Below are 27,269 nucleotides of genomic sequence, written 5' to 3'. Positions count from 1 at the left end.
CTTTTTTAATTGAAGTATAGTTAATTTACAATGTTATGTTAATTTCGGCTGTACAGCAAAGTGATTCGCCTATACATATATATATATATGTATGTATATGTATATATACACATTCTTTTTTTATATTCTTTTCCATTACGGTTTATCATAGGATACTAAATATAATTCTCTGTGCTATACAGTAGGACCTTGAGTTTATTCATTCCATATATAATAGCTTACATCTGCTAACCCCAGCCTCCACCCCATCCCTCCCCCAACCCCCTCCCTGTTGGCAACCACAAATCTGTCCTCTATGTCTGTGAGTCTGTTTCTGCTTCGTAGATAGGTTCATTTCGTGTCATATTTTATCTTATTTATTTATTTATTTTTTGGCCATGCTGCACGGCTTGCAGGATCTTAGTTCCCCGACCAGGGATCAAACCTGAGCCACAGCAGTGAAAGTGCCAAGTCCTAACCACTGGACCACCAGGGAGTTCCTTGTGTCATATTTTAGATTCCACACGTAAGTGATACCATATGGTTATTTGTCTTTCTCTGTCTGACTTGGTTCACTTAGTATGATAATCTCTAGTTGCACCCATGTTGCTGCAAATGGCATTATTTCGTTCTTTTTTATGGCTGAGTAGTATTCCATTGTATATAGGTGCCACATTTTCTTTATTCAGTCATCTGTAGAAGGACATTTAGGTCGTTTCCATGTCTTGGCTATTGTGAATAGTGCTGCAGTGAACATAGGGGTGCCTGTATCTTTTTGGATTAGAGTTTTGTCTGGATATATGCTCAGGAGTGGGATTGCTGGATTATATGGTAGCTCTATTTTTAGTTTTCTGAGGAACCTCCATTCTGTTCTCCATAGTGGCTGCACCAACTTACATTCCCACCAACAGTGCAGGAGTGTTCCCTTTCCTCCACACCCTCTCCAGCATTTGTTATTTGTAGCGTTTTAATGATGGCCATTCTGACCAGTGTGAGGTGGTGCCTCATTGTAGTTTTGATTTGTATTTCTCTAATAATGATGTTGAGCATATTTTCATGTGCCTATTGGCCATTTGTATTTCTTCTTTGGAGAAATGTCTATTTAGGTCTTCACATTTTTCAATTCGGTTGTTTGTTTTTTAGTTTTTGAGTTGTATTAGCTGTTCGTATATTTTGGAAATTAAGCCCTTGTCTGTTGCATCACAAACATAAAAACATTCTTAACTTCTGTTTTTGGAAACAAACCAAAAAAAAAAACAAAAAAAAACCCTACTTTATTCCAAAATCATAACTAACAGTAAAAGGCAAACTTCAGACTGGGGAAATGTTTTACACACAATGGGTTAATATTTCCATTATGTAAAGAACATAAAATTGATAACAGACTAAGAACCCAATAAATGGTCAAAGGAGACAGATGAAACACAATGAACATGGAACATTCTCTACCTCACAAGTAGTTAAGGAAGTACAAACTAAAAGAAGCCATTTATACCCTCTCAAATATAAAGTTTAAAAAAACTGGTAACCCCAAAAGCTGGTGTTAGTGTGAGCAATGGATACTTCTACATTTCTGGTGGGAAAATGACTTGCTAAAAATCTTTCTTTTGGAAAGCAATTTGGCAGTATGCATCAAAGGCTTAAATAATATCCAGGCCTGGGACTTCCCTGGTGGTGCAGTGGTTAAGAATCCGCCTGCCAATGTAGGGGACACGGGTTTGAGCCCTGGTCCAGGAAGATCCCACATGCCTCGGAGCAACTAAGCCCATGCACCACAGCTACTGAGCCTGTGCTCTAGAGACTGCGAGCCACAACTGCTGAGCCTGCACACCACAACTACTGAAGCCTGCGCACCTATAGCCTGTGCTCCACAACAAGAGAAGCCACCACAGCGAGAAGCCCACACACCACAACAAAGAGTAGCCCCCACTCGCCGCAACTAGAGAAAGCCTGCACGTAGCAATGAAGACCCAACGCAGTCAAAAATAAATAAATATATTTAAAAAAAGAAATAATGCCCAGGCCTTTTGAACCAGGAATTTCTCTTCTGGGAATCAATTTCAGGGAAATAATCCTAAATTAGGACAAAGATATACACGCCAAGATGCTTGAAGAAATATTTTTATAACAGGAAAATTTACAAGAAATCACCAAGAAGGGAATGATTAAAAAACATAAAGTACATCTACCAGATGTAATATTTCACAGCTCGTAAATTGATGGTAATGCAACCTACTTAAAAACAGGGAAAAAATGCGTATAATGTTAAGCAGGTATGCAGTTTGATAACTTCAATGTAAAATGCAAACTACAAATTATTCATAACAGAGTGGAGAGAAACACCACAAATGTTAATGTTTAAAGAATTATCTGATTTGGTTTTTTTTTTTAAATTATTAATTAATTATTTATTTTTGGCTGCATTGGGTCTTCGTTGAAAAAGTGGGCTTTCTCTAGTTGCGGCGAGCAGGGGCTACTCTTTATTGTGGTGCGTGCGCTCCTCATTGTGGTGGCTTCTCTTGTTGCAGAGCACAGGCTCTAGGCGCGCGGGCTTCAGTAGTAGTGGCTCACAGGTTCTAGAGCACAGGCTCAATAGTTGTGGCGCATGGGCTTAGTTGCTCCACGGCATGTGGGATCTTTCCAGACCAGGGCTCGAATCCATGTCCCCTGCATTGGCAGGCGGATTCTTAACCACTGCGCAACCAGGGAAGTCCCTCTGATTCAGTTTTGTTTCTTTCACTTCTCTCTACATGTCTGTAGTCTCCAAACATTTTTTTGTTGAGTAATGTTAATTTTACAGTCAAAAAGTCACTTTTAAAAAATTATGCCAAAAGATGGTGGGTGTGGTCCAGTTTGGTGTTCAGTTATTTAAATTGTATTTTAACAACAATAACAACAAAGAAATAGAATGGCTTTAAATGTCGAATTCATCACACCTTTTCTCTCCCTGCTAATGAAACAGTGATAGTGCATTGAAAGATTTGGAGTCAGACAGATCTGAGTTCAAACTTCACCCCCACCCCTTACCAGCTGTGGGAACTTGGGCAAATCATTTAACAGCTCTGAGTCTCAGTTTCCTCATCTAGAGCATGACATAATCACACCAATAATCATACCTTCTTTGTAGGGTTATTTTGAGAATGAGACAACTTAGAAAATGCCTTTCACCCAGTAGGCTAGTTCCCTTGTTGTCACTTGGGTTCCTAGCACATACTTGGTACGTATTGAGTGGGTGCTCAGTAAGAAGTGAGACAGAGAAGAGTTTTTTTCTCCTTTTCTAGACATTAGCTGTCCTAGGACAGCACTTTCAATATTATTTCTCCTTCCGTTCTTGAAGCCCCACAAGTTCTAGTCAAGCTTGAAATCAAGCTCAAAATTTGGGGTCTCCCCTCTGCTTCCATGGTACCTACCCCTACTTCCTCACCCTATCAGCGGCAGCCTATCTTAAGAGGCTCAGAGGTCGCTCTAATATTTACCAGATCTCACTAATTTCTCTTGGCTAACACAGGCATATTCTGGGGCAATGATTCTTGTTTTTTGGAATTTTTGTAATTTATTTAGTTTATTTTTTTAAACAGCAGGTTCTTATTAGTCATCCATTTTATACATATTAGTGTATACACATCAATCCCAATCTCCCAATTCATCCCACCATCACCACCCCCGCCGCTTTCCCCCCTTGGTGTCCATACGTTTGTTCTCTACATCTGTGTCTCTGTTTCTGCCCTGCAAACTGGTTCATCTGTACCATTTTCCTAGGCTCCACATATATGCGTTAATATACGATATTTGTTGTTCTCTTTCTGACTTACTTCACTCTGTATGACAGTCTCTAGATCCATCCACGTCTCTACAAATGACCAATTTCGTTCCTTTTAATGGCTGAGTAATATTCCATTGTATATATGTACCACATCTTCTTTATCCGTTTGTCTGTCGATGGGCATTTAGGTTGCTTCCATGACCTGGCTATTGTAAATAGTGCTGCAATGAACATTGGGGTGCATGTGTCTTTTTGAATTATGGTTTTCTCTGGGTATATGCCCAGTAGTGGGATTGCTGGATCATATGGTAGTTCTATTTTTAGTTTCTTAAGCAACCTCCATACTGTTCTCCATAGTGGCTGTATCAATTTACATTCCCACCAACAGTGCAAGAGGGTTCCCTTTTCTCCACACCCTCTCCAGCATTTGTTGTTTGTAGATTTTCTGATAATGCCCATTCTAACTGGTGTGAGGTGATACCTCACTGTAGTTTTGATTTGCATTTCTCTAATAATTAGTGATGCTGAGCAGCTTTTCTTGTGCTTCTTGGCCATCTGTATGTCTTCTTTGGAGAAATGTCTATTTAGGTCTTCTGCCCATTTTTTTTAAATTAATTAATTAATTTATTTATGGCTGTGTTGGGTCTTTGTTTCTGTGCGAGGGCTTCCTCTAGTTGCGGCAAGTGGGGGCCACTCTTCATCGCGGTGCGCGGGCCTCTCATTATTGCGGCCTCTCTTGTTGCAGATCACAGGCTCCAGACGCGCAGGCTCAGTAGTTGTGGCTCACGGGCCTAGTTGCTCCACAGCATGTGGGATCTTCCCAGACCAGGGCTCGAACCCGTGTCCCCTGCATTGGCAGGCAGATTCTCAACCACTGCGCCACCAGGGAAGCCCCTTCTGCCCATTTTTTGATTGGGTTTTTTTTTCTTAATATTGAGCTGCATGAGCTGTTTATATATTTTGGAGATTAATACTTTGTCCGTTGATTCGTTTGCAAATATTTTCTCCCGTTCTGAGGGTTGTCTTTTCATCTTGTTTGTAGTTTCCTTTGCTTTGAAAAAGCTTTTAAGTTTCATTAGGTCCCATTTGTTTATTTTTGTTTTTATTTCCATTACTCTAGGAGGTGGATCAAAAAAGATCTTGCTGTGATTTATGTCAAAGAGTGTTCTTCCTATGTTTTCCTCTAAGAGTTTTAGAGTGTCCAGTCTTAACATTTAGATCTCTAATCCATTTGGAGTTTATTTTTTGTGTATGGTGTTAGGGAGCATTCTAATTTCATTCTTTTACATGTAGCTGTCCAGTTTTCTCAGCACCACTTATTGAAGAGACTGTCTTTTCTCCATTGTATATCCTTGCCTCCTTTGTCATAGATTAGTTGACCATATGTGCATGGGTTTATCTCTGAGCTTTCTATCCTGTTCCATTGATCTATATTTCTGTTTTTGTGCCAGTGCCATATTGTCTTGATTACTGTAGCTTTGTAGTATAGTCTGAAGTCAGGGAGTCTGATTCCTCCAGCTCCGCTTTTTTCCCTTAAAACTGCTTTGGCTCTTCGGGGTCTTTTCTGTCTCCATACAAATTTTAAGATTTTTTGTTCTAGTTCTGTAAAAAATGCCATTGGTAATTTGATAGGAATTGCATTGAATCTGTAGATTGCTTTGGTTAGTATAGTTATTTTCACAATATTGATTCTTCCAATCCAAGAACATGGTATATCTCTCCATCTGTTTGTATCATCATTATTTCTTTCATCGGTGTCTTGTAGTTTTCTGCATACAGGTCTTTTGTCTCCCTAGGTAGGTTTATTCCTAGGTATTTTATTCTTTTTGTTGCAGTGGTAAATGGGAGTGTTTCCTTAATTTCTCATTCAGATTTTTCATCATTAGTGTATAGGAATGCAAGAGATATCTGTGCATTAATTTTGGTTTTTTTTGTTTGTTTTTTAACATCTTTATTGGAGTATAATTGCTTTACAATGGTGTGTTAGTTTCTGCTTTATAACAAAGTGAATCAGCTATACATATACATATATCCCCATATCTCCTCCCTCTTGCATCTCCCTCCCACCCTCCCTATCCCACCCCTCTAGGTGGTCACCAAGCACCGAGCTGATCTCCCTGTGCTATGTGGCTGCTTCCCACTAGCTATCTATTTTACATGTGGTAGTATATATAAGTCCATGCCACTCTCTCACTTCGTCTCAGCTTACCCTTCCCCCTCCCCGTGTCCTCAAGTCCATTGTGCATTAATTTTGTATCCTGAAACTTTACCAAATTCATTGATTAGCTCTAGTAGTTTTCTGGTGGCATCTTTAGGATTCTCTATGTATAGTATCATGACATCTGCACACAGTGACAGTTTTACTTCTTCTTCTCCAATTTGTATTCCTTTTACTTCTTTTTCTTTTCTGATTGCCGTGGCTAGGACTTCCAAAAACTATGCTGAATAATAGTGGTGAGAGTGGACATCCTTGTCTCGTTCCTGATCTTAGAGGAAATGCTTTCTGTTTTTCACCATTGAGAATGATGTTTGCTGTGGGTTTGTTGTATATGGCCTTTATTATGTTGAGGTAAGTTCCCTCTATGCCCACTTTCTGGAGAGTTTTTATCATAAATGGGTGTTGAATTTTGTCAAAAGCTTTTTCTGCATCTATTGAGATGATCATATGGTTTTTCTTCTTCAGTTTGTTAATATGGTGTATCACATTGATTGATTTGCGTATATTGAAGAATCCTTGCATCCCTGGGATAAATCCCACTTGATCGTGGTGTATGATCCTTTTAATGTGCTGTTGGATTCTGTTTGCTAGTATTTTGTTGAGGATTTTTGCATCTATATTCTTCAGTGATATTGGTCTGTAATTTTCTTTTTTTGTAGTATCTTTGTCTAGTGTTGGTATCAGGGTGATGGTGGCCTCATAGAATGAGTTTGGGAGTGTTCCTTCCTCTGCAATTTTTTGGAAGAGTTTGAGAAGGATGGGTGTTAGCTCTTCTCTAAATGTTTGATAGAATTCGCCTGTGAAGCCATCTGGTTCTGGACTTTTTTTTTGGAACATTTTAAATCACAGTTTCAATTTCCTTACTTGTGATTGGTCTGTTCATATTTTCTGTTTCTTCCTGGTTCAGTCTTGGAAGGTTATACCTTTCTAAGAATTTGTCCATTTCTTCCAGGCTGTCCATTTTATTGGCATAGAGTTGCTTGTAGTAGTCTCTTAGGATGCTTTGTATTTCTGAGGTGTCTGTTGTAACATCTCCTTTTTCATTTCTAATTTTATTGATTTGAGTCCTCTCCCTCTTTTTCTTTTTTTTTTTTTTTTAATTTTATTTATTTATTTATTTATGGCTGTGTTGGGTCCTCGTCTCTGTGCGAGGGCCCTCTCCAGTTGCAGCAAGTGGGGACCACTCTTCATCACGGTGCGTGGGCCTCTCACCATCGCGGCCTCTCCCGTTGCAGAGCACAGGCTCCAGACGCGCAGGCCCAGCAATTGTGGCTCACGGGCCCAGCTGCACCGTGGCACGTGGGATCCTCCCAGACCAGGGCTCGAACCCGTGTCCCCTGCATTGGCAGGCAGACTCTCAACCACTGCGCCACCAGGGAAGCCCCTCTCCCTCTTTTTCTTGATGAGTCTGGCTAATGGTTTATCAATTTTATCTTCTCAAAGAACCAGCTTTTAGTTTTATTGATCTTTCTATTGTTTTCTTTGTTTCTATTTCATTTATTTCTGCTTTGATCTTTATGATTTCTTTCCTTCTACTGACTTTGGGTTTTGTTTGTTCTTCTTTCTCTAGTTCCTTTAGGTGTAAGGTTACATGTTTATTTGAGATTTTTCTTGTTTCTTGAGGTAGGCTTGTATTGCTATAAACTTCCCTCTTAGAACTGCTTTTGCTGCGTCCCATAGGTTTTGGATCGTCGTGTTTTCATTGTCATTTGTCTCTAGGTATTTTTGGATTTCCTCTTTGATTTCTTCAATGATCTCTTGGTTATTTAGTAACGTATTGTTTAGCCTCCATGTGTTTGTGTTTGTTGCGTTTTTTCCCCTGTAATTGATTTCTAATCTCATAGCGTTGTGGTCAGAAAAGATGCTTGATATGATTTCAATTTTCTTAAATTTACTGAGGCTTGATTTGTGACACAAGATGTGATCTATCCTGGAGAATGTTCCATGTGTACTTGAGAAGAAAGTGTAATCTGCTGTTTTTGGATGGAATGTCCTATAAATATCAATTTAATCTATCTGGTCTGTTGTGTCATTTAAAGCTTGTGTTTCCATATTAATTTTCTGTTTGGATGATCTGTCCATTGGTGTAAGTGAGGTGTTAAAGTCCCCCACTATTATTGTGTTACTGTCGATTTCCTCCTTTAGAGCTGTTAGCAGTTGCCTTATGTATTGAGGTGCTCCCATGTTGGGTGCATATATATTTATAATTGTTATATCTTCCTTTGGGATTGATCCCTTGATCATTATGTAGTGTCCTTCCTTGTCTCTTGTAGCATTCTTTATTTTAAAGTCTATTTTATCTGATATGAGTATTGCTACTCCAGCTTTCTTTTGATTTCCATTTGCATGGAACACCTTTTTCCATCCCCTCACTTTTAGTCTGTACATGTCCCTAGGTCTGAAGTGCATCTTCTGTAGACAGCATATATACGGGTCTTGTTTTTGTATCCATTCAGTGAGCCTGTGTCTTTTGGTTGGAGCATTTAATCCATTCTTGTTTAAGGTAATTATCGATATGTATATTCCTATTACCATTTTCTTAATTGTTATGGGTTTGTTTTTGTAGTTCCTTTTCTTCTCCTGTGTTTCCCACTTAGAGAAGTTCCTTTAGCATTTGTTGTAGAGCTGGATTGGTGGTGCTGAATTCTCTTAGCTTTTGCTTGTCTGTAAAGCTTTTGATTTCTCCGTCATATCTGAATGAGATCCTTGCAGGGTAGAGTAATCTTGGTTGTAGGTTCTTCCCTTTCATCACTTTAAATATATCATGCCACTCCCTTCTGGCTTGTAGAGTTTCTGCTGAGAAATCAGCTGTTAACCGTATGGGAGTTCCCTTGTATGTTATTTGTCGTTTTTCCCTTGTTGCTTTCAATAATTTTTCTTCTTCTTTAATTTTTGTCATTTTGATTACTATGTGTCTCAGCGTGTTTTTCCTTGGGTTTATCCTGCCTGGGACTCTCTGTGCTTCCTGGACTTGGGTGGCTATTTCCTTTCCCATGTTAGGGAAGTTTTCGACTATAATCTCTTCAAATATTTTCTCGGGTCCTTTCTCTCTCTCTCTTCTCCTTCTGGGACCCCTATCATGCGAATGTTGTTGTGTTTAATGTTGTCCCAGAGGTCCCTTAGGCTGTCTTCATTTCTTTTCATTCTTTTTTCTTTATTCTGTTCCATGGCAGTGAATTCCACCATGCTGTCTTCCAGGTCACTTATCCGTTCTTCTGTCTCAGTTATTCTGCTATTGATTCCTTCTAGTGGATTTTTCATTTCAGTTATTGTACTGTTCATCTCTGTTTGTTTGTTCTTTAATTCTTCTAGGTCTTTGTTAAACATTTCTTGCATCTTCTCGATCTTTGCCTCCATTCTTTTTCCGAGGTCCTGGATCATCTTCACTATGATTATTCTGAATTCTTTTTCTGGAAGGCTGCCTATCTCCACTTCATTTAGTTGTTTTTCTAGGGTTTTATCTTGTTCCTTCATCTGGTACATAGCCCTCTGCCTTTTCATCTTGTCTATCTTTCTGTGAATGTGGTTTTTGTTCCACAGGCTGCAGGATTGTAGTTCTTCTTGCTTCTGCTGTCTGCCCTCTGGTAGATGAGGCTATCTGTGAGGCTTGTGCAAGTTTCCTGATGGGAGGGACTGGTGGTGGGTAGAGCTGGGTGTTGCTCTGGTGGGCAGAGCTCAGTAAAACTTTAATCCGCTTGTCTGCTGATGGGTGGGGTGGGTTCCCTCCCTGTTGGTTGTTTGGCCTGAGGCAACCCAACACTGGAGCCTATCCGGCTCTTTGGTGGGGCTAATGGCGGACTCTGGGAGGGCTCACGCCAAGGAGTACTTCTCAGAGCTTCTGCTGCCAGTGTCCTTGTCCCCACGGTGAGCCACAGCCACCCCCCGCCTCTGCAGAAGACCCTCCAACACTAGCAGATAGGTCTGGTTCAGTCTCCTATGGGGTCACTGCTTCTTCCCCTGGGCCCCGATGTGCATATTACTTTGTGTGTGCTCTCAAAGAGTGGAGTCTCTGTTTCCCCCCAGTCCTGTCGAAGTCCTGCAATCAAATCCCACTAGCCTTCAAAGTCTGATTCTCTAGGAATTCCTCCTCCCGTTGCCATACCCCCAGGTTTGGAAGCCTGACGTGGGGCTCAGAACCTTCACTCCAGTGGGTGGACTTATGTGGTATAAGTGTTCTCCAGTTTGTGAGTCAACCACCCAGCAGTTATGGGATTTGAGTTTATTGTGATTGCGCCCCTCTTACGCCCCTCTCATTGCGGCTTCTCCTTTGTCTTTGGATGTGGGGTATCCTTTTTGGTGAGTTCTGGTGTCTTGCTGTCGATGATTGTTCAGCAGTTAGTTGTGATTCCGGTTCTCTCGCAAGAGGGAGTGTGCGCACGTCCTTCTACTCCGCCATCTTCCCCCCTGCCCTCCGTCTGGGGCAATGATTGTTGTGCTTTTCTCTGATTCTCAGCCCACAGTACCTACAATTTTGTATGTGAGGGTGCTGGTAGGCCCTAGAGAGGGACGTGTAAAAACGGCCTCTAGAGTCTAAGACCTGCCTTACAAAACTGGCTCACCACCAACTCTGTGATCTGGCCCTTCCCCTTTCTGTATCCTAGTTTCCTCATCTGTAAAATAAGTGTAATAATATTACCTGCTTTGACGTAGGTTGTTGAGAGGATCAAATTCATGTACAGCGCTGGGCATCACCCTAGCTTTTTCCCTTGCATAACCGTCCTCCCAGAGTTGTTTTAACAATAGGCCCTGAGCTTTCATCAAAGGTTGTGATAAGAAATCACCATGTGAAACTCCGTCTCCTTTTGCTGCCAAATTTATGGAGAATCTTATCAACATATGACTCCAGTTGAGAAATTTCTCCAGCATGACAAATTATTAGAATTTTTGTCCTGAAAACTGGGAGATGCCCTTTACCCTGATATCAAATGTTCTGAGACTGATTCATCATATTTCCATTTTTCGCCTTAGCTTCCAGGGAGCTTAGAGCTAAATCTAACGCTTAATGATGGCGACTCCATTAAATCAGATGGGCTTAACTTTATATTTGTATTTTATGAAACTCATGAGACACACCCTCAGCTATAAGTTTTCTCAAATTCTTTTGAAAAAGAAAGAGGAGAAGAAGGGAAGAGACAGAAGCAGGTATAGTTTGAAAAGAGGGCTTGGCATGCCACCTACTCACTGTATCAACTAGAATATAGGTTTGGTTTCTCTAAGAGACTCCCAAAATAATTGTGACTTAAATAAAATAGAAGTGTATAACAATTTGGCCACAGCAGTCTCAGGCTGGTACGATGACTACAAGGTAAGAGGGACCCTAGCTTCTTATCTTATTGCTCAGCTGTTCCTATGGTGTCTTTGACCACATGTTTCAAGATGAGTGGCCACCATGCCTCATCCCAGCCAGGGGAAGAGGGGGACATGGAGGGCACACGCACTGGGACCAAGACCTCATAGTGACACACATCTCTTCCACTCACATCCTGTCAGCCAAAACTCAGTTACGTGATCACACCTCACTGCAAAGGAGGCTGGGATATTTAGTCTTTCAGAGGCACATGTCCAGCTAAAAATCAGGAGTTCTGTTACTATAGAAGAAAGGGAGAACAGATTTGGAAGGACATCTACCAGTTCCTGCCACGTCCGCCATCTCAGATGTATTTTATTTATTTATTTATTTATTTATTTATTTATTTATTTATTTATTTATGGCTGCGTTGGGTCTTCGTAGCTGTGCGGTCTTTCTCTATCTGCGGCGAGTGGGGGCTACTCTTCATTGCAGTGCGCGGTCTTATTGCAGTGGCTTCACTTCTTGCAGAGCATGCACTCTAGGCACGTGGGCTTCAGCAGTTGTGGCACGCAGGCTCAGTAGTTGTGGCTCACAGGCTCTAGAGCGCAGGCTCAGTAGTTGTGTTGCGTGGGCTTAGTTGCTCCGCAACATGTGGGATCTTCCCAGACCAGGGCTTGAACCCATGTCCCCTGCATTGGCAGGCGGATTCTTAACCACTGAGCCACCAGGGAAGCCCTATCTCAGATGTATTTCTTTCTTCTTTTTTTTTTTTAAAGACACTTTTTAAAAACTATTTATTTATTTACCTATCGGCTGCATTGGGCCTTGGTTGCTGTGCGTGGGCTTTTCTCTAGTTGCGGAGAGCAGGGGCTACTCTTCGTTGCAGTGTGCAGGCTTCTCATTGCAGTGACTTCTCTTGTTGTGGAGCCTGGACTCTAGGCGCGCGGGCTTCAGTAGTTGTGGCACACGGGCTTAGTTGCTCTGAGGCATGTGGGATCTTCCTGGACCAGGGCTCGAACCCGTGTCCCCTGCATTGGCAGCTGGATTCTTAACCACTGTGCCACCAGGGAAGTCCCTCAGATGTATTTCTTTGCACATGATTGCACTCCCGTCTACCCCAGTTTCACCCTCACCCCCTCTATTCAGTACAGCTTCCATGCTGCTATCAGAGTAGTTTCCATTTCAGAGTGTTATTATGGCACTGCCCTGGTCACAAACCAACCCTTGCTCCATACTACCTAGGAAAGTGATGCCCAAACTGTACAATGCATTAGGAATCAGCTGGAGGGCATGCTAAAACAGAGACAGCTGGGCCCCACCTGTAGCCCTACTGACTGGGTAGGTCTGGCCCCTGAGAATTTGCATCTTTATTAAGTTCTCAGGTGATGCTGATGTTGCTGGTTCAGGAAGCACACTTTGAGGACCCTTGACGTCAAGAATAAAACCAGTGCTCCTTAACCTGCCATGCAAAGGCTATTCCAGCCTGGTCTCAACCTACTTTCCACCTCATCTCTCATCCTTCCCTCCCCCTCCACACAGCCAGGGCTCCAGTCACACTGAAGTTCTCACCTCTCTCTAAGCAGGCAAGCTGTTCGCACCTTTGTGCCTTGCTGTTCCTTTTGTCTGGAGTATCTTCTGATCGGCAGCCTCCTTTCCACATCCTCCCCGAAGGCTTTCCTGACCCTCTAAGCTGTTGTTAAACCATTCTCTGTCCCAGGTCCCTACACATTTTGCACATTCTTCTGTTATTGCTTTTACTGCCTTGTGTGTTGGTTGTCTGCCCAGCTGCCTCCCCATCTCTGAAGCCTTAGTCACCTACACAGCTCTTAGCCATGGCAACAGGGTCACTGAGTAAGGAAACCAAAGAATGAATGAGGAAAAGGAGGCAGGTAGATGGAGTGAATAAATCAATGAGGTGAGTGAAGAGAAGAAATGAGTGAGTTAATACACGAACAAGTGAGTTATGGTCCATTTGTGCTTGGTTCTCTCCTTTGAGTCCTCAGTCACAGATCAGGAAACGAATTTACCCTCTGACCATTTTTCCACAAAGTTCCAGCCATTGCTTCCTTCCTTTTTCTTTTTTTTTTGGTTGTGCCCCATGGCCTGCAGGATCTCAGTTCCCCCACCAGGGATTGAACCAAGGCCACGGCAGTGAAAGCCCAGAATCCTAACCACTAGGCCACCAGGGAACCCCTCTTTCTTTTTTATTCATTCATTCATTCATCTATCTATCTATCTATCTATCTATCTATCGGTGCTCGGGCTTCTCATTGCGGTGGCTTCTCTTGTTGAGGAGCGTGGGCTCTAGGCACGCAGGCTTCAGTGGTTGCGGCACATGGGCTTAGTTGCTCCTGCGGCATGTGGGATCTTCCTGGACCAGGGCTCGAACCCGTGTCCCCTGCATTGGCAGGCAGATTCTTAACCACTGCGCCACCAGGGAAGTCTCCCATTGCTTCCTTCCTAGCAGAAGTCACCTGGGACCCAGCATCCACCAGTCACTTCCCCAGAACTGGCCTGGGGACCCATGCTGGGTCATGTTCCCTATGCCAGGGCTTAACCTCTACCCAATCCTGTTCTCACTCACCCTGGTGTTTCTGAAAGTCAATTGTAAGGCATTTGGGACTCAGGTAAACGATGCTGGTGGATGATTTTCAGGGCCAAGACACAGAAGACTTTTTCACCAAACTGGTGATAAGGTGTCAGTATTGTTTCAAATTAAAATTGGAGCCTAGGGAATTCCCTGGAGGTCCAGTGGTTAGGACTCCACACTTTCACTGCTGGGGCCAGGTTCAATCCCTGGTTAGGGAACTAAGATCCTGCAAGCCGTGGGGTGCGGCCAAAAAATAAAATAATAAACAAATAAAATTGGAACCTTGAGGTGCTGGAACTACTCTCCCCCTCATCACAGGGAACCCAGCTTTCTCCAAACCCCATAAAGGAAGCCTTCTTTGGCTCCAGCGGACATGGGTATGTCCATAAGAAGGGACTCCCTGTCCTGCTGTGGTTGTCAACGCTGTCAGGGGTGGTGCTATCATGGTGGTAACTGTTCCTGCACCAAGGCTGTGTAGCCTCAGAAGGCAGTGAAGCTTTTTGAGCCTTGATGTCCTACTCTGCAGGGTAGGGATGTTACTACTCACCTTGCAGATGTGTGGCAAGCATCAAATAAGACATGGGAGTAAAGGGCCCAGCACAGTACTAGGCAGATAGTAGGTGTACAATAGAGAATAACTAGAATAACTAGAATTCTCACAACTGATGAGAAAGTTAAGTTTTTTCCCTAATGAATCAGGCCCAGTCACTCTTCTAGGGTTTTTCCTTCTATTTATAATATCTACCTTCCTCTCTCACAATTCTACCTAATTATGGGACCTCAGCTGCCATCCTACCTCCTCCACAAATCTGTCTCTGTTCCTGGAACACTCTACTAACAACGCCTACCATACTTATGGTCTGGTCTAATGGACATGGAAATGAGTAGTGAATTAAGAACAGGGGGTCTGTAGGCAGGGCTGCCATGTATGGCTGCACAGGTTGTGCACTGCCTGAGCCTGGAAGTACCATTCACAGACTCTAAGGAAGTGGGGCCCTGATGTGTTGTGTAATAAAGAGGCTCTGTGCGCAAGTCAGATGAACTGAGCTTGAAATCTGGCTCAACCACTAATCAATTGTTTGAGCAAGCAACACATGTAAACTCCTGACTTAGCTTCCTCATCTGTGAATGGGATGTTATTAGTACCCACCATGAGGGATAGTTGAGAAGATTCAGTAGCTTAACGAGTTTAACAGTGCCTTGCAAAGGACTGAATTTACTGAGCACTTAATTTTAGAAATTAAGTGTGGGTGTTTTTTTCTGAGAAGGCTGTACACAGGCTAGGGTCAGTGGGTCACCGATAATCTGCAGCCGCGCCACCCGACCCCCACGCCTCCCCCCCTGCCACGTAGCAGGAGGCAGATCCTCACGCTGTCCTTTCTCGCAGGACCCTACTCCACCCTTCTTTTTGCCAAAATCCGCTTTTATTAGGTCTTCTTCAGTTGACAAATGACAGCTGCAAAGTAAACTAGCTTAAGCCAAAAGAAGCATTTGTGGGTGGATATAACTGAATTCCAATGGAGGATCCAGGGCTCCAGCTACATCATGAGTGCTCTGTCTTCTCCATCTCCTGGCTCTGCTTCTCTGTATTGGCTTTATTCTCAGGCAGACTCTTCCATGTGGCAGGAAAATGGGTTACTGGGTGGTTCAAGCTTATATTTTATGGTTTTTCATATAAAAGAAGAGAAATCCTCCTTTCTTTCCGCATCCATAGAGCATTCTTATGGAAGGCCTCTGATGGCCCAGCTTGGGTCACATGCCCACTCTTTGGATCAATCATTGTGGCTAGAGGGATGGTGGACTGAGATTGGCCAAGCTAGGGTCGTGTGTCCACGAGTTTGACAGCCCCACAGAGCTACATGGAACGGGGAAGGGACAGTTCTCCAATAGGAGAGGTGCTGGGCATACAAGAATGTTGGCCATCCTGGCCATCCTTCTTTACAGCTCAGTTCATAGGTCACTTCCTCAGGGAACCTTCCCCTCCCCTCCTCCACGTGGACCTCAGCCTTCCCACAGTAAATTGCAAATTCTTCTCTGACTCTCTGACACCATAGTTTGGGAACAACTGGAGGCAGGGACAAGAGTGTATTTATTCATCTGTGACCCCAGGCCTAGCTTCCTAACTGGGGCTGTGGAAGGGACGCTCTTGGTGGCCTATCCAGCATCCATTTCCCCTTCCTCTTCAGATCTTTGTTGTGTTCCACCTCGTCTCCCCACTGCCTTAGGCTTAGTGGGGAAGCTGACTCCATTTTCATGGACAGTAGTTTAAACCCATTAGAGTCATCCCTTGCCAGTGACTGCTTCAAGAATGGGCATGTAGGACCTAGTTTGGGCTGGTGAAACACAAGTGTGTCTGGGAAAGGCTTCTTGCTCTTTTGGGTGGGCATGGAAGCCAGCTGGCGCCTTCCTGCCCTCTCTCGTGCTGGACAGAAATGAGGAAGCATTTGGCCTCCATCAGCTGCTACTGGCTGCCACTGCACAGCTGGAGGGGACCCTACTTTAGGCAAAAGCTGACACCGTGGGAGTGTGGAGACACCTGGACCCTTGATGGCCTTGTTGAGTTGCTGGATTGGCCAACCCTGGATGCCACCCTGCCCCAGGACCACCAAACCCCTAGCTAACACATTTCCTTGTTGTTAAACCACCTTGAGCTGGGATGTTCTGTTACCTGCGGCCACAAGTATCTTCAGAAGGTTCTCCCTGAATGAATGACCAAGGCGAGTGGCCGCAGGCTGAGAGCCCTCAAGCATGCCCTCCTAAACTATGCCACCCACACAAGTTCCTTTCTACCCCACAGTAACAGACATTCAAAGATTCTGGATGCTTTTAAAAAAAACCCACATCAGTCACTTTATTCTTAAGTTTGTACTTTACAAAACCACAAGGGAGAAGTCCTTGAGGGTGAAAGGGGTAGGGGAGTGGGAGATGGTGAAGAGGGGGACGAGAACAACCCAGAAATGAAGTCCCCCCCACCTTGGGGGACCAAGCAGAGACTGGGCCCCAGGCCAGCCCAGCAGGGCCTCTCGTGTCCTGGCTGTACAGAGCTGGGCCAAAAGACCTCAGGAAAGGGTCACAGCTTCTAGGGACTGTCGCCGTTAGACAGGCAGCCACAGGCTGAGGCTTCTGGCAGCCCAAAGAAGGAAGTGGGCCTGCCCCTCCCAAGCCGGGGGAGGCAGCCTGAGGCAGGGGTGAGAGCTACCCGTCCAGCAGCTTTAGGATGCTCTCACGCTCCTTCAGAGTCTTCCAGGCCTGGTCCTTCTCCTTCTTGGTGGGCGTCCGCTTCTTCTGCCGGGCAGCCATGATCTTGCGGAAGGCGTCCATGACCTCGTTGTCTGCCATGCGGACCCGCTGCCTCAGCTCCTGCCGACTCACCTCCTCCTTTGCCAGCCTGTGGGGACCAGCCGGCCAGGTGCCATGGGAAGCCCACCAGAGTAGGGCTCCTCCCTCTTCCAGACTGAGCCCACCCCAATACCCAGGGCTGCCGTTCCTGTGGACCGTTTCATACCAAAAAGCAAAGTAACTGAGCCACGCTTACATGGTGCCCTGTGCCAGGTACTACCTCTTCAAAAATATCAGCTCAGTTAATCCTCCTAACAACCTTGTGAGGTAGGTACTATTATTCCTATGTTACCAGTGAGGAAACTGAGGCTCAAGGAGGATAAGAAATGCCCCAAGATCCCACAACTAGTGAGGAGGAGATGTGAATCAAGGCAGGCTTGCTCCAAACAATCTTCCTTAAAAGGTGTTCTGGGGCTTCCCTGGTGGCGCAGTGGTTGAGAATCTGCCTGCCAATGCAGGGGACACGGGTTCGAGCCCTGGTCTGGGAAGATCCCACATGCTGCGGAGCAACTGGGCCCGTGAGCCACAACTACTGAGCCTGCGCGTCTGGAGCCTGTGCTCCGCAACAAGAGAGGCCGCGATAATGAGAGGCCCGCGCACCGCGATGAAGAGTGGCCCCCACTTGCCACAACTAGAGAAAGCCCTCGCGTAGAAACGAAGACCCAACACAGCCATAAATAAATAAATAAATAAATAAAATTAAAAACAAACAAACAAAAAAAAAGGTGTTCTGGGGGCTTCCCTGGTGGCGCAGTGGTTAAGAATCCGCCTGCCAATGCAGGGGACACGGGTTCGAGCCCTGGTCCGGGAAGATTCCACATGCCGCGGAGCAACTAAGCCCGTGCGCCACAACTACTGAGCCTGCGCTCTAGAGCCCGTGAGCCAAAACTACTGAGCCTGTGTGCCACAACTACTGAGCTTGCGCTCTAGAGCCCGTGCTCTGCAACAAGAGAAGCCACCGCAATGAGAAGCCTGTGCACGGCAATGAAGAGTAGCCGCAGCTCTCTGCAACTAGAGAAAGCCTGTGCACCGCAACGAAGACCCAATGCAGCCAAAAATAAATAGATGAAATAAATAAATTTAAAAAAAGAAAAAAAAAAAAGGTGTTCTGGTGCCAGCAGAAGACCTGCTTACTTCAGCATCCAAATTCCAGAGCAACCTAAGGGTCCAGACAGCCTGAGGTCTACAGGAGGTGAGTGAGATACCAAACTGACCCCTCCGAATGGAACCTGACCTATGAATTCAATTCATGGTGGACCTGGAAGGTCACTCAGAGATCTATCTAGTCCAACCTGTTAATTTTTCAGAAGGGGAAGCTGCTGCTCAGGGCAGGAGATGCCTTGCTTAAGGCCCTGCAGCCCACGCAGGGCTGAGGGCTGCACGCTGGCCTCCTGATAGTCAAGCTAGTTTCTTCACTGCCCATTACTTCTGTAGCTGCACATCCCCACTTCTCTCTCTCTCTCTCCCCTCCCCCTCCCTACCTCAGTACTCTTTCATCTGTATTTTCCTCTTCTTGCCCTTGAAAGGGAACTAGAAAGAGGCTCTGGATTCAGCCTTGGGCTCTAGTCACAGCTTAGCTGTTTATTGGCTGTGTGACCTTCAGCAGAGCACTCATTTCACTGGGCCTTTATTTCCTCATTTGGTAAACAGGGAAAACTACCATCTACTCCCTGGGCTATAGCAGAGATTAAGTAAGAAGGTGTACATAAAGCCCCTGGCACATGGTAGGCACTCAGTATACCCTCATCCTTAAATACCCTAGCAGCCTGCCAGCAACTTCTTCTCCTTCTAATGATAAACATCTTTACCAACCACTCACGTGGTGACTGCAAGCCCTTCACCCTGCCTCTCTTCCTAACCCAGCACAACGTCTAAGAGACAGGCAGAGGTGGCCAAATGAACGAGCGTGCCCTGCTCTGTTGGGGCTCTGTGAGGCAGAGACACAGCACCTGCCTACGAGGAGCAAGGGGACTTAGTTTGGCTGCTTCTCTATCTCCCCAGTAAAAGGGTAGCCACTACCGTGATCTCCTTACAGATACCACCTGCACCCTTGTTGTGACCAGTGCAGGGCAAGATGGATGGGAATGAATGACATCGCACTAAAACGTTGGTCAGTTCCTGGTGAGGGGCTGGTAGTAATCACAGATGCTCAAGAAAATGTTAACAGTTGATAAACTGAGGTGGAGAGTATACTGGTGTTTACTGTACTACTCCATCAGATTTTCTGCGTGTGTGAAATTTTTCACAGTAAAACTCGGGAGGAAAAAGAAAATAAGTATGGAAAGACTTAAAAAATAAACCACGCAACAATGCGAATATAGTTAACACCACTGAACCGTACACTTGAAAATGGTTTAGAGGGTAAATTTTGTGTTATTTGTTTTTACCACAATTAGAAGTGAATAAGCAAGTCACAGATGCCTGAGCTCTAGTCTGTGGAATGAGAATCTGTTTGAGACAAAACTAGTGGGGTGGTGCCCGGCACTGACATTTTTTTCAAAGCCCTCCGGGTGATTTAGAGGCCCTGCCGGGTTTCGAAAGCCTGTCGTAAAGCTCCCGGAAGGTCACCAGCATGGCCAAGGCCTCGCTGGCCACCCCCTGGCCCCGGCATCCTGTCCACACTCACCTCAGCAGGTCGTGCTTCTTGGTGCGGTTGTGGGCACTGAGCGCTTTCAGCTCGGCCTGCCGTTTGCGCAGCTCCGCCAGAACTTCGTCCTCCGAGTCCTCTGCAGGGCGGTCCTCAGATTCCAGCAGGCCCTGGGCGATCAGCTCCTCCTTGATGCGGCTCTCCAGGGACTTGGTATGCGGCACACTGCAGGGAAAGGCAGTGCTCAGCTCAAGGGCCAGCCTGAAGCGGGGACCGCTCTGAGGTGCCCAAGGTTAGTGAACACCTTCCTTTCTCTTTGGGCACCGCCTCTCTATCTATCTACACATAAAAATACAGAGAGAGACACCTCTGGTCTTGTTGTAAACATAAGCAAGAGATATCGATATGCTATGTAATATAAAATACAGAAAAACCTACAATGCTAACGACCCAAAGAGAATCACTATTTTGTTATCTGTTACTATTATATATATTACCATCTTCTTACCATATGTTACGTTATATACATAAAAATATGTATTTTATGTTCTTATATAAATACTATATGTATTCCATATTTTGTTACATATTCTTCCCTTTTTTAATGTATTATTTTAGCTTTCCCCCCCACGTACCAACATTTAAATATATCTTAAGTAAAAATAGGATCATATTGTCTGTATTGTGCTGCAACTGACAGTTTCCACTTATCGCTCTCGTTTACATCTTTGCGTGTCAGTTAACTATATTTCTCTAATACGATTAATGGTTGCAAGTTATTTCATCATATGGAGTCATGACAATTTAGCCAACCAGTCTCCTCCAGGTGGACGTTTAGGTTGTTTATAGTAAGAACAGGGCCATGACGAAAACCCTGTACTAAGCCTGTGCATGTGGAAATCCTGGCCTAGCACGCACATCTGACTTCTGCTGGTCTTTATCAAAATGTCCTCAGTCTCTCTATTAATGAAGACCAGCCATGCTGGGATGGACAAAAGTCAACAGAAGCAGAGGCCAGACTGTGAGGTGTGGACAGGATGTCACTCACCTGAAGGGTTTGTTCTGATTGCGGGGAGAGGTGCTTGCCCCATCAGCCCCCGATTCTTTTCCAGACATGTCCGGAATAGGAGAGTCCTCCATGGGGGAAATAATATTTTCCTAGAAGAGCACAGAAATGGATGGAGGGAGAAAGAGCTGTGGTATTACCATTTTCCTGCCCCCCTCTGACCTACACGGACAGTCTTCACATACCAGAAGTATCTTTTTCTTTTTCTTATCCCACCCCCTGTGGCAAGTCTTCCCAAACCGACTCTAAAAAACTTTGATCATTTTAAAAATGTTTTTGTACTGATACCAAAAGAAGGGAGCACAGAAGAGTGACGGTAACACTCAACAATGGTAATAAGAGCTAAGGTATGTTAACCGTTTGCAATGCACCAGGCGCTGCGCTAAGCATGCTGCGGCAGAGGCTGCCAGCTGTCCAAAAGCCATTCTCGCCTTTCTTCCATAGTAGCTGGGCTTATGGCTGCCCAGATACACCACACTTCCCAGCGTCCCTTGCAGTCAGGGGTGGTCATCTGATGAACTCTCTCCAGTGGAAAGTGATTAGAAGAGATAAGAGCCACAGCTGGCCACGGCCTTCACACACTCCTCCTTGCTCTTCTTCTGTGGGCTTGGAGTGGCAATCACACTTGGAGTGACCTTGTGCAGAGTGCATGTTTAAGACAGCAAAGCCAGCATACGTGGGGTCCCCGTCTGATGGTGTGGAACGGAGATGTCCCCCTACCCCCACCTCAGCCAACCTGGAACGTGTGCCCAGAAAGACGTGGGAGAGAAAGACGCTATCGTGTTTGAGACAGCCAGGAAACTGAGGCTCAAGAGGTGAAGAGATATGCCTAAGGGCAGCCAGCAGGCATAAAGAAAGGGACCCTGAACCTGGGGTTTGAATCCTGCTTCTGTGTATTAGCTGTGTGACCTCAAGCAAACAGTTCCCTTTTTTGAGCCTCGACCTTGTTGGGTGTAACATGGGGTTAACCACTGTCTTTGCCTCTAACGAGAGGATGTGTAGAAAGCCCCCTTGCACGGGGCCTTTAGCCAACGCTCAGCAAAAGTAACTGTGGAGTAGTGGCTACCTTGGGGGGAGGTTAAAAACTGGGAGGGGCGTGAGAGAGTCTTCGAGAATACTGATGATGTCTTCTTTTGTGGTCCTGGGGGTACCTGTACAAGTGTGCTCATTTGTGAAAACTGATCAAGCTGTACATTTATGATCTATGTACCTTTCTAAATGTATAATGTACTGCAATAAACAATAAAAATTAAACATTGAAACAGAGTGAACACAGTTCTTGTTTTGGGTTGGGGTGCTCACCTCCACCAAGGCCTGCAGGAGTCGCTGCGTCAGGGCACCAAAGGGGCACCCGTCTTCCGGCTGCTCGTGCTGGGCCTCAGACTTCTTCAGCAGGGCATCCACATCTGAATCGGGCAGAGAAGGGGTGGACAAGTGTGCTGAAGTACTAGGAACTCAAGTCCTGGCCTGGGGTGGGCAGGGAGGTGAGGGGCCTACCTTTCGTGTCCAGTTCAGTCAGTGGCCCCATGAGGCCTTTCTTCTTGTCAGCCACGGCTGCTGCCCGGGCCCCGTCCTTCTGCTCCTCCAGCAGGTCCTCCTGTGCCCAGCGCTGGGAGTAGTGCTTCCCCAGGGGCGGGATCTGTGGGAGACACCCCATCCGGTCCCAAAGCAGTAAATACAGGCCAGCTGTGCCTGGGGTGTCAGGGGCTCTCTGCGCACTTGGGACTGCCAACAGGCTCTTCGTTCATCCCTCGTTGCTTCATTTACCTGTCTTCCCAAGTACCTAGCCCAGGGCCAAGGCCTGAGCCTGGTACAGGTGAGAAGAGATAAAGGAGATAAAATCTCTACACTCACAGTCTAGTAAGGAAGCCAAGTACGTACGGAACTGAAACAGATGGCAATACAGAACAATTTCCAAGATGTAAGGTGCAGAATGGTGCGTGTACATGGACCTTTTCCGTTGACAGCTGATATCTCTAGAGAGAACTATAGATCCTAGGATCAGAAGTGAGAGGAAAATTATCTTTTGCATTGCTTGAACTTGTTACTGCCTGTATGGATTACCTTTTCAGATAAATTTTTAAAAAATTCAGACAAGTGAAGTGACAGAGGTAGGTCAAGGTGCTGTGGAAGCACACAAGACAGACCAACCTTCTGCTGGGGAATCTGCAAAGCCATTTTGGTGGCGGTAACATGCGATCAGGGGCTCGAAGGGTGTTAGTTTGCCAAGGGGAGAAGGGCATGTGCAGAGGCCCAGAGACCAGCAAGGACCCTGTGTAGGCCTGGAGTGAGGGCAAGGTGCTTGGGAGGGCTGGTAAATACAGCAGTGGAGAGGGAGTGTGGCCAAGGAAACTGGAGAGGGGCACTGGGGCTGTGCCACCAAGGGCTGAGACGCTTAGACTCGATTCTGTAGGTAATGGGAGCCAGGGGAGGCCATGTCATGAGCACATCCGATCATGACAGCTGACCTATGGGAGAATTCCCCACCAGCACTTTTCTGTATTTTCTACATTTTCTTTAATGGAAACTTTTTTATTTTCATCATAAAAAAAATATATTAAAAAAAAGAGAATCCCCCTAGAGCAGCGGTCCCCAAGCTTTTTGGCACCAGGACCGGTTTCGTGGAAGACAGTTTTTCCATGGACCGGGGTGGGGGGCCGGGGGGTGGCTCAGGCGGTAACGTTAGCAACGGGGGAGCGGCAGATGAAGCTTCGCTCGCCCACCGCTCACCTCCTGCTGTGCAGCCCGGTTCCTAACTGGCGGCGGCCCGCTACCAGTCCGCGGCCCCGGGGTTGGGGACCCCTGCTCTAGAGGGAACAAAGTGTTAAGAGGCTGTTAAGGTAAAAGCTGATGAAGGCTTGAGCCAAAGCAGAGGGGAAGGCGATGAGAGAAAAAGGGAGGATCTCACTGAAGAAGATGCCTTAGGACGTGGTGACCATTTGGATGGGGTAGAAGGGAGGAAGCTGAGAGTTAGAACTTGGGTGTCTGGGTGGGTTAATGGAACAGACGGGAGGCTAGGCAGGGCAGGGCAGGAAGATGATGTACAGCACTGCAATCTTTGATTCTGAGGCATCTCTGAGCCTTCTTGTTCTCCATCACGTCTATCTAGGCCTGGGGTCTCTACCTTGTAATGTTCAGCCTCATCTTCTGGGGGTTTCAGTAGCTCCTCTAGCGTGCGCACCTCCTCACTGGTGATATCGGCACAGTAGGGCTCCACCGAAGCCCAGAATCTGCAGAGAGAAGCAGAGCCTGAGGGGGTGCCCCCTGCCCCACCAGCCTAAGCCCTGGGGCCTTCCACAGCCTCCAATACCCGAATCCCAAGGCCCATTTATGTCCCCTGGCCCAGAACCTGTTGGGGGCGTCATTCTTGGGGATACGTGGCACGTCGATTGGGTCATCAGTGAATTCATATTCCTGGATCTTGGGCTGAAGGTTTTTGGATTTGGGTCGCCCAGGGCCAGGGCCCGGCCCATGTCCCGCCTTCCCTTCCAGTTTCTGCTTCTTGGGCTTCCCATGTTTGGGGGGAGCACCAAGCTCATGGTCTCGACCCAGCTTCAGGAATCGTCGGTCACCTTTCTTATCCTGCCAGTCGGTGAGGATCTGAAATTCACAGAGACTGTCACTGAGGGGGAGAAGGGAAGACACAGGACAACTCTGTCTCCCGGTGAAAAATAAGGATCTAGAACCCAAGAAGGCTCCAAGTCTCTCCCCCTCCCCTTTTTATCTAGCAAACGCCTACTCATCCTGCAAAACTCAGCTCCTTTTCTGTGCCCATCTCACAGGATTTTATTCATATATTTCTCATCATTCCATTCACTTGTCTGTCTGTATTGATTCACCTCTGTAGCACCCAAGCTGGTCACACAGCGTGAGGCAGTTCAAACAAGTAGATCACATCTCAGTGCACATTAGCTCTAGGAAAATACGCTGATGGTAACTTTCTGGTGGAAGCAAGCATGCCTCCCAGCAAACCTTTACTTCAAATGTCACCACAACTGGGAAGCCTTTTCTGAATCAGTTATCCAGCTTCTTAGATGCTAAAATACAACTGATTGTGCCACAGCCCTGCTCAAAAAGCTTCAGTGGATTCCCAGGGACCACAAGTTAATTTTATTCATCTTCTGAAGTCCAGTTAAAATGGCATCTTCTTCCTCTATGAGTATCTGGTACTTCGTACCTCCACTGTAGGCCCAATCGTGTTGTTTGGTCATAACTAGAATAAACAGAGTACCTTGTCTCTTCAAGAAGATTATAAGCTATTGGAGACCAGTAAGTTCATCTTAACCATCTCTGGTCCCCAGGATCTGGCATAGCACCTGGCACCCAGGGCTCAGAGAATATTTATGCCATAAATAGAAATAATGAGAGTCATACCAGTAAATAATGTTTGCCATGCTTATTTAGTATGAGACGTTGGGCTGAACCTTTGCAAAAAGTCTTTAATTCTCACAAAAGCTCTGAGGTAGGTCCTATTATCTAGCCCACTTGGCAGATGGAGAACTAATCCTCAGAGGCAGGAGGTAACTTTTGCAAGCGTTGGAATTTAGCATTGGCAATAGCAACGCTAGCAAGCGCTTAGGTCAGGATTCAAATCCAGGCCTCCCCATTCCAGTTCCCCCAGTACTCCTAACCATAACAGCACTTCTCCTGGTAGTTGTCTGATCTCCTCTTCCCTTTAGTTGGCAAACTCCCCAAAGGCCAGAATTGTCCTAATTACCTCTCTCTAGTGAGTAGCACAGGGCCCAGAACATTGTGGGGAGTAAGGGTCACTAGTTGCTTAGTGAGTTAGAAATCTCGCAGTGTATGAGGATCATGCACATTCTTGCATACTTTCCATGTCACGCAAGCCCAGTTTGGGCCTCTCTCTTCCCCACTAAGCTCCTGTAGCCCAAGCCTCAGCAGATGAGGCTAACCCATAACTTGCCACAGTCCATCCCTGGTGATGTACCCTCTGTGGGGTATCACCTGGGTTTCGGCCTCAAGCACCCGCAAGCGTCGGCTGGCAGAAGAAAGCAGGGTCTCAAGCTCCAGCTGCAGAGTGTCCAGCTCCTCGATACCGATGCCATCATCCTCAGAGCGGGCCAACACTGCGGTGTAGCGGGGACAGACCTTCAGGTGGTCCACAGACTTGAAGTCGTGGAACTGCAAGGGGCAGTCCTTCAGCTCACTCATGGCCCAGGATAGGGGACCCTGTGGAGCTGGAGAGGAAAGGACCACTGATGGGGCGGTGGGGGGAAGTGGCACAAGAAAAGCCCAAGGGCTCCTTCCATCCAGGAGAAAGTCAGGCTTCAGTAACCTACTGACAAGGTTGATGGCACAGCTCCTATTCGTAGAGCACCTACTGTGTGCCAAGTGAGGTGCAGACACATTACTGACTTCTCATTGAATTCCTCACCCAACCCCATGAGCAGGGACCATGCTCATCTCCATTTTACAGATGAGGAAACTGAGACTCTGTAAGGGTGGGTTCATGTCCAAGCTTACCAATATGCAATTTGAATCCAGACAGTTTTGAGCCTGTGCCCCTAACCGCCATGATATACTACGCTTGTCTTCCTGACACTCTTCCCTTCAGTTCCACTCTTCCTGAGTTCTGCAAAGCCCCAGAGTTCCAAGCATCCCATACTTATTATCTTAATGTTCTTTGTGCCTCCCAGCCTCTCCTTGTCTCACCCTTCCCCACCTCTGCCCCTTCTCTTTGCCCCGGAGAGTAAAGTATGTGGGCTGGTAAGCCAGATATATCTGGATTCAAGCCCAGGCTTGACCAGTCTCTATTTATTTAGCCCTGAACATGTTGATTAACTCTCCTGAGTCTCGGTTTTACCATCCGTAAAAGGGGGCAAAAGAAGCCTGAGTCTGTTTCCCCATAAGAAGTCTGAATCTGTAAAATGGGGTAACAATAGTACCTACCTCCCTGGGATGTTCTGAGGATTAAGAGATGATGCCCGTCAAGAGCTCAGTTCAGTGCCTGGCACAGAAAAAGGGGGGCTGGTTAATGGATGGCCCCACCCATGGATCGCCCCAATGTCCCGCCTTTAGGGTCCCAGTCCCCTAAGAACACCCTACCGCGGCCTCCGCCCCCTCTACCTCCTCCTTGCTGCCTCCCACGGCCCCGCGGCCACGGGAGGGGGCGGGGAGTTCCGGTCGGTGCGAGCAACCGCCCCGGAACTGGCTATGTGCGGGGCCCCTGCAGTTGACGCGGGGGCGGGAAGACGCGAGGGCCAGACCCTGTGTCTTTCGGAGGACGGAGGTTTGCGGGCAGCAAGCGAGCCCGCTGTAGGTGGGGTGGAGAGGGTATGCCTCGCACGGACCCTAGGGAACAGCCCGGAGCCGGGGGGCGGGGCTCGGCGGCCGGGTTCTCTGCCGGGCAGTTAGTCCCGTCGAGCCCCAAAGGCTGCAGGTAGGAGGGGCCCGGAGAAAGGATGGGGGCGCAGAAC

At 46.3% G+C, this 27,269-nt stretch overlaps 2 protein-coding genes across 5 annotated transcripts in view; one reads left to right on the top strand and one right to left on the bottom strand.

The window, feature by feature from the left end:
* Window positions 1-22,094, top strand: part of OGG1 (8-oxoguanine DNA glycosylase) — a gene marked incomplete at its 5' end in the record, with an annotated part of 42,088 nt that extends 19,994 nt beyond the window's left edge. The window contains one exon of the transcript XR_014232059.1: window positions 21,277-22,094. The remainder of the gene's footprint in view (window positions 1-21,276) is intronic.
* On the bottom strand, window positions 16,662-27,229 carry TADA3 (transcriptional adaptor 3). Of its 4 annotated transcripts, none has more exons than XM_082344433.1 (11): window positions 26,920-27,229; window positions 26,743-26,800; window positions 25,798-26,022; window positions 24,182-24,432; window positions 23,957-24,062; window positions 22,714-22,818; window positions 22,330-22,471; window positions 22,135-22,238; window positions 20,815-20,924; window positions 19,806-19,991; window positions 16,662-17,228 (listed from the first exon to the last, which is right to left on the bottom strand). In XM_082344433.1, the coding sequence occupies exons 3-11, from the start codon at window positions 26,002-26,004 to the stop codon at window positions 17,036-17,038; spliced, it is 1,404 nt and encodes a 467-aa protein (XP_082200559.1). In that variant the 5' UTR covers window positions 26,005-26,022; window positions 26,743-26,800; window positions 26,920-27,229; the 3' UTR covers window positions 16,662-17,035. The 4 variants fall into 4 exon arrangements, with proteins under 4 accessions (XP_082200559.1, XP_082200558.1, XP_082200560.1 ...); XM_082344432.1 differs by having other exon boundaries at window positions 25,798-26,030; window positions 26,920-27,228; XM_082344434.1 differs by having other exon boundaries at window positions 25,798-26,030; window positions 27,144-27,160.
* Between the last annotated feature and the right edge of the window lie 40 nt (window positions 27,230-27,269).

This window comes from Balaenoptera borealis, assembly GCF_965194805.1.
Source record: "Balaenoptera borealis genome assembly, chromosome: 12".
Classification (NCBI taxonomy): Eukaryota; Metazoa; Chordata; class Mammalia; order Artiodactyla; family Balaenopteridae; genus Balaenoptera; species Balaenoptera borealis.
Note: the sequence above shows the minus strand (reverse complement) of the source record. Positions and strands in the feature narration are given on the sequence as shown.